Genomic DNA, 13,128 nt, shown 5'->3' with positions numbered 1-13,128 from the left:
AACCCCTTGAGGGGTGACTGGGTGGCTCAGTTGGTTAAGTGTCCAACTCTTGGTTTCCGCTCAGGTCATGATCTCCCAGTTCGTGAGTTCAAGCCCCCCATCTGGCTCTGCACTGATGGCGTGGAGCCTACTTGGGATTCTCTCTCTCCCTCTTTCTCTGCCCCTCCCCTGCTCGCACTCTCTCTCAAAATAAATAAAACAAAATTAAAAAAAAAAGAAATTAACCCCTTGAATGAGGCATTCAGTCCTCTCCTGCCCCCCCCTCCCCTCCCCACTGACCTTCCTGCAAATGACTCATAATTCCTTCTCTTCACCCCTCCTGCATCTGCCCATGCAGCAACTTCTGCCTGATATTCCTCCCAAGCCCTCACTCAAATAGCCCCTCTTCCAGGAAGCTTCACTATTCCTCCTCCACGGGTGCCCTGGGCCCCCAGCACGTGGACACGTTCCAGAGACCACATGTGGTTTCCCCTCTTCCGTGGGGATCGTCCTCACTAGGGTACGACCAGCTTCAGGTGGGAACCCCGGAGTCTATGCTGGGCCTTCTCACACGCTAGCTCGCTTCACGTTCCCAAAACTTCTTGGAGTGGGGCTCTTACAGCAGCTCCCCATTCTACAGAGCATGAAAAGGAAGGCTCAGGAAGACAGAGTGATCTTCACTGGGTCGCACAGCCAATAAGTGGCCAGGCCACAAGTCAAGCATCAGTCAGTCACGGACTCCTAAGTAGGGGCTCTTCTCGAAATCACTGCCTTCCATTCCTGCCACAGGGGTCCCAGAGGATGGGAATGGAGTAAAGCAAGGGAGCTGGGAAGGGTCAGGGGTGGGAGGGAGCTGGCTGCCTTCAGGGACAGAACCAGAGGACCTGGGAGGCAGTGGGCTGCCGCTTTTTCCCATGACCACCAGGTGCCTTCTCTCCTTCTGCGGGCGTTAACCTTCCCTGGCCCCATACCTGCTCCTGTGTCGGCCTGGGGCTCCACATCATGCATCTCTTGTTGCCCTTGGAGAAACTATTCCAGATGCCACATTAAGAGTTTGTAAAGTCCGTCCCCAGGTGTGTATGGATCAGGCTACTCCCCTGCTTTAAAACCTCCCATGGCTCCCAGTGCCAGAGGGCTGAGCCCTGGATCTTGAGCCTGATGTTTGAGGTGCTCTGCAATCAGGCCCCGACCCCCTTCATCCCATCCCCTGCTCCTTCTCCAGCACCTGACCCTTGCCCATGCTTCCAGGCTGTGTGCATGCTGTTTCTGCAGCCTGGAATATCCTCCCCCTCTGCAGCCCGCAGGGCTCTTCTGAAACCCAGCGGGAATACCCTCTTCCTCCTCCATGAAGTCCTCCGTGTTGCCTGGCCCCCACATGGAGTCGGCTGTTGCTTCCTCAGCTTTTGGTGGATGGTCTATTCACTCCACCCCCTGAAGCATCTGGATGGGGCCCAGGGCTGGCTCCTCTCTGGTCCCCAGAGGAGGTGGCTGTAGAGATACAATCAATAGTCTGACTTTCACATTTTATAGGAGAGGAAACTGATGGGAAAGAACCCGCTGAAGGTCAGAACTCTAGGGCCACCATATACAGTCTCCTGTGGAGTGGCGTCCTCATCACAGGCCCCTGCAGTCGTTGCTACCATTGTCCCTGTTTTGCAGAGGAGACATAAGGTCAAGCTGACTTGGCCACGGTCACAGGGCTGGTGGGAGGTAGTGTAGCACTGCATGTGTGACAAGGGGTGAGAGTGTCACCTCCCTTTCAGGCTTGTCTTGCACACTTAAGAAGGTAACAGCTATGAAGGAGCTGGTAGCCAGGGGGAGCGTGACAAGATGGTGACTTCCTACTGTCATCCCTCAGCCTATGGACTCTGGCAGGAGGCTGGCTTTGCCCTGTCTCCCAGGTCTCATCTCCTTGGCCTTCCCAGTGTCACCCAGGTTCTCTGCTCCTTCTCTTCCCTGGGCTTTGGAGAGAAATGGAGACGGGGAGCTCATTCTTCCTAAGAGCTTTGCCAGCGGCACAGAGACACCAGGGGAGAAACCCACTGCCCAGCTCAGAGCTTTGGGTGGGGAGATGGACTGAGTTTTTACAACCCAGCACGCCCTGAAGAGCCCTGGGCGGGACCCTGTAACTGTGGGGCCTGAAGCCCAGCCCTGCCATTAACTGGCTGGGTTGCCCTGGTCAAGTCACTGTGCCTCTCTGGGCATTGGTTTCTGCCCCGGTAAAATGGGGCATTGGGAGTGGGGTTCTGGATTCTATTTGCCAAACATTTCTTATTGAATCTCCCACCAGTTCTTCCTGGGAAGGACCGGTTACAGAGGCAGAGGGAGGGAGTCCTGGCATGTGCCCAAAGTCACACAGTGAAAGACCAGTAGAATCAAAACTGGGTCCCAGAGTCTGCTCTCTCCTCTGCACCGGGTTCGGGATTCTTAGCTGAGGCTGTGGTCTTGCTGGGAGCCACACAGTCACTCAGCTGTGTCCTCTAAGTGCTCCTGGGGCAGCTCAGAGACAAAGATGGATTTAGAAACCCCTGGGGCTCAGGCAGGAAATCCGGGGCGTCCTGGACCCAGCCAGCCTGGCTGTTCCTAAACTGGAGATGAGGGAGATTAATTCCCAGGCCCTGCTGTTCTGTGGCCCCGGGTGGGGCTGTGACATGCAGGCGATGACAGCTGTTCCCTCCCCACAGTGGCTTTCGGAGAGAACATGGAGTCTCAAGTAGGCAGGGGCCTCAGGGTCCCTGTGTCTGGTTCAGAAGGAAAGGAGTCCTGGTCACACAGGAGCCAGGGCAGATCCAGGAGGGGACTGATGTCCCAATAATAAGGCCACTGGCTGCCCACACATCTGAACATCCATCCGGCCAAGCAGGGCCCATGGACATCCCTCTGTGGAGGGGAAGAGCACTTACCGGCCCGGCTGTGTGTCTGCCAGCAGGTCTTGGCCTCTCTGAGCCAGTTTCCTCTTCTGCGAACTGGGCATATCACTGACCTCGCTGAACTCTCAAGGGAATCGAATGGGGTTATATCTAGGAAAAGAGGGGGCGCCTGGATGGCTCAGTTGGTTAAGCGTCCGACTTCAGCTCAGGTCATGATCTCACAGTGCGTGAGTTCAAGCCCCGTATCGGGCTCTGTGCTGACAGCTCAGAGTCCGGATCCTGCTTCGGATTCTGTGTCTCCCTTTCTCTCTCCGCTCCTCCCCTGCGCAAGCTCTGCCTTTCTCTCTCAAAAATAAATAAACAAACTAGCAAATAAATAAATAAGCATTAAAAAAATAATATCTAGGAAAAGAGGACCCCTTTTTCACCACCGCCCCAAATGATGCCACGGAAGGTTCCTACAATTCCCAAACACTGTCTTCTGTGCCCCAAACCCCAGGGTCAGAGGAGGGATCAGCTGTTCGGTGGCATCCACTTTGTGCCAGATGCTGAACATGTGTGCTCCTATTTAGTCTTCAAAACAACACTAGGAAGTAGTGTTCCCCCCTTTTTGTGTAGATGAGGAAACTGGGACTCAGAGAGCAGAGTCCTTTCCTACTGTCTGGGCAGTGTGGATTAGGAGGGACCCCCGGGTGGGGGAGAAACAAGCCAGTGGAGGGCCAAGACAGACCCAGGTCTCCCCTCGGAGCTCACCACCAGGGGGACATAAGACATAGGCTCAAATCCCAAACACCGATCTCAGTTCTCCCGTGCAGTGCTGCTAAGGGGAGGCTGGGTGAGGGTGTAGAAGGCAGGGGTCTGGGAGGGGCGGGGCTGACCTACTCTGGGGTCACAGAGGTGCAAAGAAGGTCTGAAGGAGAAGGAGCCAAGGGGATGATCAGAGCAGTGGGATTTCATGGCAGGAGGCAAGGCCCGGGTCACACCCCAAGGCCAGAGCACAGATGTGGGGATGGGAGAAAGTTCAGCTATGGGGGAGGGAGGGTGTGAGGGGGCAGGACCCAGTTTGTGGAGATGAGAAGGGATTTTGAACTCCATTTAGACATCACTGGGGAGCCACTGAGGGTTTTAAGCAAGAGTGAGTGATTGGTTTAGATCCAGGGTAGAAAGATGGCTGGTGACCCTGCACAGAACAGTGGCCCTGGGGCAGGGAGAAGGCAGCTAATTGGGGATCCCAAGCGGAGGGTCCACAGGACTGGAAGGACTGGGGAGAAGGCAGAGAGGAGTGAGCCTAAGGTGACTGCTGGTGGAGATGGCCTTGGGGTGAGCAGGGGGGCCCTTTACAGAAGGGGGAACAGGAGGAGTAGGAATGGGCCATGATCACCGGGAGCAGGGACATTTCTGGGGAGGTGTCTGGTTGCCGAAAGTGAGGATGGACTTGTGGGCTCAGGCTGGAGGAGCCCCAACATGGGAGGGGGGGCGGGGGGAGGACAGAGGGGCCCCGAGGAAGAAGAGCCAGGAGGGGCAGGCAGGAAGAGCACGTGTAACCGCCAGGGCAGGTGGAGCAGCAAGGACAAGAACGGGACACTGAGCTTTAGCCTGGAGTTGGTGTCCCCAGGAAGAGCCGCGAGGCGGGCGGGGGAATGGCGGGGACGGTGTAGGGTGGGGTGGGGACCTGAGCCGCAGGAGGGGTTGCCGGAGGGCCGGGGCGGCGGCGAGGAGCAGTCGGTGTGCGGGAATGGACTGAGTGCAGGGTCCACGGGGGTCTCGAGCAAAGGGGGTGGCCGGAGGAGGCAGGAAGGAGGCCACTGCCTCAGTGGAGCGCAAACAACAGCCCGGAGCAGGGCGCAGGGAATTCTCTTCGGAGCTCTGGCCGGAGGAGCCTTCAGTCTCACGCGGCGGCGGGAAGGCGACCCCGGCTGGCTCTCCGACCCCATTTGACCCCAGCTTGGCCCTACCCGCTCCGCAGGAGGCCGGCATCCCCGTTCCCCCGAGGAGGCTTTGGTCGCTCCCAGGGATGCCTGTCCACGAACGCTGGGAGAGAAACTCCCGAGGCGCTGATGCCACCCCCAGTCTTCTCAGTCGGGCCAGAGGGCCGGGGCCTGGGTTCGAGGCCTAGCTGTTTAGAGTGGCGCCCTGCGAGGGGGCGGGGATGGCCCAGGCCGGCGACTTCCTCGAGCTCCCCCTCCCCGCCCCGGGCGCACAGCCGGGTCTCATTACCGCCCCTCCCCCTCCCCCTCCCCCGCGCCCCGCGGGCCGGGGGGTCTCGGCGGCCGGGGGATGGGAGGGTTATAATCAATCCCAGGCCGGAAATTCCTCCCGAGGGGCCCGGCCGGGCAGCGGGGGCCAGGGGGGGCCCGGCTCGGAGCCTGGCCGGCCGCCCGCGCCTCCCCCCCCCACCTTCTCCTCTGAGCCCGCCCCCCGCATCATGGAAACTGGGCCGCCAGCCGACCCCCTCGCTCCGCTCCGCATTCCAGCCTCGGGGGGCGGGCTGGGCGAGAGCTGCGCGGCCCCGTCGGGCCAGCGGCTGGGGGCGCTCCCAGTGCCTCCGGAGCGGGGACCAGCGCCGCCTCCCCACTCCAAATGGGGCGCGTCCTCTCAGTGTTAGGGAGGCCGGCGGGACCCGTGACACTCCGTCAGACTCCCTCAGCTCTGGGAGAGGGCTCAGCCCCACCGCCCCCACCCCTGCCCTGGGCTGCTATTCACTGAGCGCTCGCGGGGTTACCCGGGGCTGCGCCCCGTGTCGAGTGCCCACCCCCGACGCTGGATTTTCGCCTCTCCGCATCTTGCGAGGCGGACACCTTGAAGCCCATTTTTCAGGTGAAGGCAGTGAGGTTCACGGACGCGAAGGGCTGGGGGCGCGGGCGGGGCAGGAACCGGACCGCCTCCTCCGGGGAGCTCCCCGGACGGCGCAGGGCGGCAGCGGGCTCTCACACGCCTCCGGGGGTCCTCTCCCCGGCGCTTAGAATGAAGGGCTGAGAGGCGCGGGATGGGGGCGTGCGGGCTTCGAGTCCTCAGTCTGCGCGCTCGCTACGGAGCCCCGCAGGGTTCTCCAGGTTTCCCCACGTGGGATGAGGGGGCCCTCCCAGGGCTCTGCGAACGACAGAAGCCGGGGACTCGGACCCCCGGGTCCTCCGAGCCACCAGGCCAGCACACAGCGCTTACCTGCGACCCTCAGACCTGAGCGGCTGCCTTCTTCCCGCGGTGGGGCCTGGCGGGGTGCTAGCCAGCCAGTCCCCCGGGCTCCTGGGGGGCGGGGCCTGGGCGGCGCTGGGCGGAGCCCGAGTAGGGGGCGGGGGCCAAGAGTCGGTGGAGACCGCGGCAGTGCCGCGCGACCCGTGGCGCGCTGACTCGGACCGGGACCCGCCTGGGCGCGGCGGCACCAGGTGAGTAGAACTAGGGTCCGGGGTTCGCCTCCCACTTTCCTCAACTTTTTGTTTCCCCTCCCTCCGGAAAGGCCCTGGGCGGCGGGAGTCCGGTCATCCCTTTACCCCGGGCAGAGTGTGGACGCTGGCTGAGTGCAAGGGACCCGGCCCGGAGCAACTTCCCGCGGCCTGAGACCTTCCGACTGTGGCTCCAAGTTTCTGTCCCCCTGGGGTCCCCAGCGTGGACTCACGCTCTCCAGAGTCTCGGGGTCTCAAGGCATGTGGCCATCTCTCCGCACGCCTTCGCCCTCCTCCACGCAGAGACGCGCGGGGTCTCCGGGCGACCTTTTCGGGGTTGGGCCCGGGGCACCAGCTCTGGCCTGGGGCGGGGTGGTCACTTCTGAGGTTTCGGGCTGGGAAAAAGGCTCCACACTCAGAGACGACGGGGAACGGCCCTTGCCTCCTCCCACGACGCTCCCGTGGCTGTGCACAGCATTGGCCGGGGTCGGGAGGCCCGGCGTCGGGTCCCGGTAGAGCCCCCTCCTCGTGTGACCCCGGCAGTCTCCTCCGCCTCTCTGGGCCGCAGTTTCCATCTGTGAAAATTAGGCTTTGGACGCGGCAGACTGCGGCTCAGTGCTAGGCCCCGGGCCTTTGGCACTCCTGTTGGGAGGCAGGGATGGGGTGTCGTGTCTTGAGCTTCGGGGGTGCGGATGGGGAGTGAGTGGGGTAGCAAGGCCTCCTTCCTGGGGCTTCGGCTACGGGTTCCAGCACTGAAGCTGTTTAGAAACCATACCGGGGGAGTGAAGACGCACCACCGGACAGCGAGGTCCTAACTCTCCCCCTGCGGCCCAGGGCTCCTGGGCGGGGGCCCGGTTTCCTCCCACACCCTCCCTCCCATGGGGGCCACACCACACACAACCCAGCTACTCCTTACCCGGCCCCGGCTCCAGTCCTCGGGCCACAGGCCGGGAAGGGCTTAAGCCGGGCGGCCCAGGCTGGGGCGGCCTGAGGTGCTGGGGCGGTGCTGCTCCGTCCGGGACGCGGGCCACAGAGGCCTCGGGTGGAGGAGGCCGGAAAGGAGGACAGGCGGCGGGAAAGGGGGATGATTCATCCCGAGGAGCTCGAATTGGAAACGCTGCAACCTGGGAACAGCCTTGCCCAGGCCGACGGGAGAGCCGGAGGGGAGCTCTACCGGCAGGGCCCCGCGCCCAGCACCTGCAGCCCCCTGCGCCCTGCCCTGGCCACTGCCCGGCCGCTGGGGGAGGAGAGGCCTCGTCTACGCGGAGTTTAAAGCAATCCTGGGCAAAGTCTGCCGCTGGTCTTGATCGGAACGGTCTTCCTGGAGTCTAGCTCAAGTCTCTCCTGCTGCAGCTTCAGTGCAGACTGAGGAGGTCTGAAAGGAGGGGGCGGGCAGGAAGAGGCTGGAGTCAGTGACACCCCCTCCTTCCTACGCTGCGGTATGTAAAGCGCAGTAGGGGGGAGGTGGGGCCCGCGAGCGACCCCAGCGGACCCGGGCGGTCTGAGCGCCCCCTCCCTCCTTTACGGTGCACCCACGTGCGGGGGTGAGGTCGATCCCGGGCGGGACTTACCCTGGAGACGCCACTGCCGGGGGGCCCGCACACCTCCTGAGGCCCGGAGCCGGCGGGCTGGCGAAGAGGGCTCTGGAGGCCGGAGCCCCGCAGCCGAGGATGCGCCAGGTAGCAGCCCGCGCCCCCCCTCCCTCCTCTCCGCCCGCGGGCCCGGCCAACTCCGGCTTCTGCCGCGCGTCCCTGGCTCCGAGCTCCGCTGCGGAAAACCCGAGCGGGGGCGGCTCCCCGCCTCGCGGCCCGGGAAAATCCGGGGGTGGCCGCCAGGGATCTCCAAGCGGCCTGGGCGAGGCAGCCTGAGCTTGCCTCCCGGATTTGGGCCCCCCACCTGGCGCTCCGACCCTAGGCCCGTCGGTTCAGTCCCTGCCTCCCATCTCTCTGCAGAGCGCCTAGACGACGGCGAGATGACGGCTGGGAGCCCTGGAGACTGCGGGGAGGTGCGCAGGAGCCCCGAGGGCCGCGTCTCTCGCCTGGGCCGCCGCCTGGGCCGCCGCCGGCGCCCGCGCTCCCCGCCCGAACCTCTGCGGGTGCGGGCACGGCTGCGGCTGCGCTCGCCGTCGGGGGCGTTCGCGGCGCTGGGGGCGCTCGTGGTACTGGTGGGCATGGGCATCGCCGTGGCCGGCTACTGGCCGCACCGCGCCGGCGCCCCAGGGCCGCGCGCTGCCAATGCCAGCGCGCCCCCCCTGAGCGAGCTGCGACGCGAGGGTCGCGGCGCCGGCCGGGCCCACGGCCCGCACGAGCGGCTGCGGCTCCTCGGGCCGGTGGTCATGGGCGTCGGCCTGTTCGTGTTCATCTGCGCCAACACGCTACTCTACGAGAACCGCGACTTGGAAACGCGACGGCTTCGCCAGGGGGTGCTGCGGGCTCAGGCGCTCCGCCCTCCTGACGGCGCCGGCTGGGACTGCGCCCTCCTCCCCAGCCCCGGACCCAGGACTCCCCGAGCCATAGGCCGCGCAGAGCCAGAAAGTTGGGACCTGTCCCCGCGTCGGGGTACCTCACCCGTCCCGTCAGTGCGGAGTCTGCGTTCAGAGCCTGCTAATCCTCGCTTGGGGTTACCTGCCCTGCTCAACAGTTACCCTCTGAAGGGCCCAGGGCTGCCCCCACCCTGGGGTCCACGGACCCAGACTGGCCATGTGATTATCACCGTGCAGCCCTCTGGTTCCTGCATCGAACATTCCAAGTCTCTGGATCTGGGCCTTGGGGAGCTCCTACTTGGGGCCCCGGCAGCTCGAGACTGTGCTCACCGGAGCTGGCCACGGCTGGACCGCCTCAGTCTGGGGGGTTATGCCAAGTTGGGAGGAGGAGGGGACTTGGGAGCCCGGGTTTGAGGAGCAGGGGACAGCCTTCTAGGCGGCTGCAGCATGGACATTGGTAACAGGACCAGAAGTCCCAATATCTAGTAGAAGCATCAGTCACATCCCAGACTGGAGGTGGATGCTCTGGCCCCATCAGCTGCTAAGGCATCCTGACTTGCATGTCGGCAGACAAATGCCAACTGCACAGGGTTCAATAAGCTGGAGACAATGCGCTTTAATGTGGAGTCTGGAGACCAGCATGACTCGGCCTTGGGATCTCTTTTAAGCCTCCAAAAGTGGCCTTACTTAGCCTCGGACAGGTACCTGAGGGGGCTGGAGGTCCAGGTCAGGGTGACTGGGAGAAACCTGGTGTCTTGGCAAACCCCAAGTGGTGAGCAAGGACCCCTAAGACTCAGAAGGTAGGTTGGGATGTTACAGGCTGGGATGGGCTCCCTCCAAGGTGGTGCCAGTTGCGGGGTCGGGGAAGACGGGCAATGGGGTAGAGCAGAGACCCTCCACTGCCATCTGGGATGGGGCCTGAGGCTTTATCTCCCACCACCTCAGCCCCTGTCTCCCCTCAGCCATGCGGGGTACACCCCACTAGGGCTACACTACTGCCAAAGTCTTCCTACCGAGGGTCTGGCCCCTCCCTAAACAGGTCTGAGAAGCCCCCTTCTCTCCTCTGTCATGGCCTGTGCTGCAACATCTCCCTCCAGCAGGCAAAAAGCATTTGTCAGATCTCCTTTTATACAACGTTGAAGCCGCATTTTGGCCAATGTGGGTAGCTTACTTTAGAAAATGGCTTGAATTTGGGTCTCCCTTACTCGTGTTTAATTTTTCCCAGATTGCTGGTAGGAAAAGAGAACTTTAAAAGTTGATCAATTCTCACAGATTCAGTCTTTTTTTTTTTTTTGTAAGTTTATTGAAAAATGCAATACAAGAAGCAAGACCAAACACGTATCTAAGCACTACACCACTTCTCTTACTACAAAAGGCCAAAACAGCAGACCTAATTATTGCCTTTTTAATCTAGGGATTTTGCCAATTTGATTCTGCTGCCATAGTTCCTATTTGTCAAGAAATGTAAACAACTACTTGATATGATTCATAATTTTAAAAAAATTTACAAAGCTCCTTCATTTTTGTCACCAAAATAATACATTTGAGAGAGATCTGTAAAAACAGCCAGCCGGGGGCTGAGATCCTGGGCAGGTATTTCCACGAGCAGTGGGCATTCTGTGGTGTTGGTCAGGCCATAGCTCTGGCTCCACTTCCCAGGGCAGACGGTTGTCCCCTCCCCCCCTCCACCGCCCTGCAGAACATGCGATGGGGAGGCCTGGGCCGGAGGGCGAAGAGGTCCTGAAAGCTCCCTGTGGCCAGGTTCTTCGGGCCCTCGGCTTGGAAATTTAGGTCCTGCTTGGTGGGTGGGTGGGTGGTGGGTGGGTGGCAGAGACCTCGTGTGGCTTGGAGGAAGTCTTTACTTCTCAAGTGAAATAAAAATAAAACTGCAGCGAGAATTGTTACTGTGGTGTGTCTGAGTCACTTTAGGGAAATTGCTGCCAAGTCTCTGACCCTGGAAATGAAACTCTCCCCTCCCCTCTTCACCATTTCCACCTGGACAGAATCTGTTTTTCTTCACACTCACACACACAAATGCACACACAACTGCAGGAAGAAATAAAATCCAAACAACTGTCGAACCCTCAGATCTGTTACCAGAGAGGCAGGATAGGGAGAGAGGCTTGGAAGGACACCTTCTGCCTAGCTTGTCCAAATCGTGGCTTCTCAGTGCTGGAAGAGCATTCGAGATCTTCTGGTCCAATTTATAGTTAAGGAAGCGGGAGGAGAAGCACTGTGAGCGGGTGACAGAGCCGAGGGGAAGCGTGGGCCCCTGTCATAGGTCCTGTGCGGTGAAAGCTGCCGCTTCAGTGCAGGCAGTGGAGAACCCGGCATGCCGGGCCGCTGATGCTCACCCTGTGCCCTCTTCCTTACCCCGACCCTCTTCATTCCACAGCTGGCAGCCTGGGAAGCTGGCAGCTCTTTCAACAGGACAGCTGGCCACGGGCAAGGGAGCTCACGTTACACGCCTTCTGATGTGAGCTGGATTCCTAACCTCACCACCACTCCTGGCGACGCAGCCTGGGCGTGGGTACCACCAAGAGAGCCCCATCGTTTCAGACCCTGTGCCCACGGGCTGGAAGTCTGCTCCTGAGACAGGACAGTCCTGGCTCCGCAGGCCTGTCATATACCCTACCTGAGCTCTTCATCCCTCTCCAGAGAGAGCTGCCTCTCGGCTAGTAATATTCTCACATAAGTACTAAAGGAAAATGCACACGTCTGCAATCAGTTCAAACCAGCTGAGTTTGTCTGAGACAAGACTCGGCCAGAAGAGGCTTTGGACACAGGTGGCTGGCTCCCACTGTGGGGAGCAGGGGTTTTCGACGTCTCTCACTGCTCTGGAGCCCCCCGAGACTGCTGACTGTGATCCGCTGTTATCTCATGAGGTTCACTTCTGTCCCAGAATAAGATTCCAAGAACTTCCGGGCAGATGTGTTTGTGGGAGCAAGCTGGAAGATTCGAGAAGTGCTATTAAATAAAAATGCCCCCAGACCTACCAGGAATGGTGGAACTGGGCATATCAGTCAGTCCCATTTTCAAAACCAAACAAACAGCAACAACAACAAAAAAGTGAAAGTAAAATAAACCCACAACCCACCACAAAAATCAAGCCTATAAAACCTGACAGACCTCAGATGGCGAGTGGGAACAAGCAGGGCTGGTGTTTGTACCCCTTGTCGTGCAGGGTTTTGTGGGAAGGATGGCCCCTAAACGTCAATTCCCTTGCTCCAGAAGGGTGTCTGCAGGCAGGTACCAGTCAGGAGAAGAAAGGACAAGGAACAAGACCTCCTCTCTGAGTCACATTCCCTGTCATCCCAGGATTAAAGAAAAAGGCCCAGGGTTGGTCACCTGGAAATACTTCTCAGCAAGATCTGACTGAGGTAAACCCCACCATTCCCCTGTGTGAAGTGCACATTCCCAGAACTAGAAAACCTTTTTTAAAACCTCATTAACTTTCTCCTTGCCTAAATCACCACTAAAAATGTGCCATTGGAGCTTCTGGCCAAAAGTGCCTATTTTTCTGTGAGTTTTGGTCTCCTGAGATGGGAAGTGGGGGGAGCACTTAGCAGAGCCACTGCTTCTGATGAGGTAAAAGGGGAGGGAGGGCAGGAAGGTGAAGGCCACGGATATGTTCAAACATTCACAGTATCAGATAGATATGAAACAACTTCTTATGTCTTTGATCTAAAGAAGCTCCAAAAAGAAAGAATAGGAGGAAAGAAGGAAAAACAATACTACATTCTTAGCAGAGATCTCTGCCTCACTGAAACCACCCTCAACAAAGGGACAGGGATGTTTTCCTGGGGCCTATGGATCAGGACAGCTGCCCTGCCTCACATGGTAAAGTCACATCATTGGCTCTGAGAAAGGGCTGGTTAATGAAGTTTCTGCTGACATCCAAAGGGTATAAAACTAGAGGACGAGCAGGAAAGCCCCATTAAGCTGGCTTTGGCCCCCAACACAGCTGACAGAATCTTTGGAGGATTTCCCCAAGAATTCTGTGGACCTGTCAGGATCTGGGTTGGAAATAAATGGAGAGAGGCTAGGTTAAAGGGGTTACAAGCCACCTCATAAAAAAAACCAAAAAGCTCTTTAAAAACAGTCCATAGAGTGAAAAGTTGAACAATTTCTGGTATCACAATGTAGAAAAAGTATTAAAAGAACCAGTGATGTCTAGAAGACTCTCTTGGTATAAATTCCAAATAGAAAGTGAAATTTTCTGGTGGTTTAGAGTAATTTTCAAAGTCTGATGTCTGACTATTGCAGGAAAGCTTCTTTATCATTTTGCTGGTTTTCTTTTGGATGGGAGACAGGCGGGGAGTTGGGGTAGGATAGTTCCTAGAGGAGAGAAAGCACACTTTTTAAATCCAGCAAAGGAAAACAGCCACCCAGCCCCACTGCCAGTTCTGTGGCCCCA

The 13,128-nt window shown here is 59.3% G+C and overlaps 2 protein-coding genes across 17 annotated transcripts in view; one reads left to right on the top strand and one right to left on the bottom strand.

Annotated features, from left to right (window-relative positions):
• Positions 1 to 5,366: 5,366 nt before the first annotated feature.
• On the top strand, positions 5,367 to 10,085 carry TMEM200B (transmembrane protein 200B). 3 transcript variants are annotated; one of them, XM_042953657.1, is made up of 2 exons: positions 5,367 to 5,666; positions 8,182 to 10,085. In XM_042953657.1, the coding sequence occupies exon 2, from the start codon at positions 8,202 to 8,204 to the stop codon at positions 9,123 to 9,125; it is 924 nt and encodes a 307-aa protein (XP_042809591.1). In that variant the 5' UTR covers positions 5,367 to 5,666; positions 8,182 to 8,201; the 3' UTR covers positions 9,126 to 10,085. The 3 variants fall into 3 exon arrangements, with proteins under 3 accessions (XP_042809591.1, XP_042809590.1, XP_042809592.1); XM_042953656.1 differs by lacking the exon at positions 5,367 to 5,666 and adding an exon at positions 6,167 to 6,232; XM_042953658.1 differs by lacking the exon at positions 5,367 to 5,666 and adding an exon at positions 7,638 to 7,668.
• EPB41 (erythrocyte membrane protein band 4.1) overlaps positions 9,992 to 13,128 on the bottom strand; it is a 200,107-nt gene continuing 196,970 nt past the window's right edge. For all 14 annotated transcript variants that reach the window (XM_042953637.1, XM_042953632.1, XM_042953631.1 and 11 more), the window contains one exon: positions 9,992 to 13,049. The gene's annotated coding sequence lies outside the window, so the exon portion shown is untranslated. The remainder of the gene's footprint in view (positions 13,050 to 13,128) is intronic.

The sequence above is a fragment of the Panthera leo genome, chromosome C1 (assembly GCF_018350215.1).
Source record: "Panthera leo isolate Ple1 chromosome C1, P.leo_Ple1_pat1.1, whole genome shotgun sequence".
Lineage (NCBI taxonomy): Eukaryota > Metazoa > Chordata > Mammalia > Carnivora > Felidae > Panthera > Panthera leo.
This window is presented reverse-complemented; position numbering and strand designations above follow the sequence as displayed.

Coding starts and splice junctions, on each gene's coding strand:
- TMEM200B (XM_042953657.1), top strand. CDS start 8,202: ATGACGGCTGGGAGCCCTGGAGACTGCGGGGAGGTGCGCAGGAGCCCC.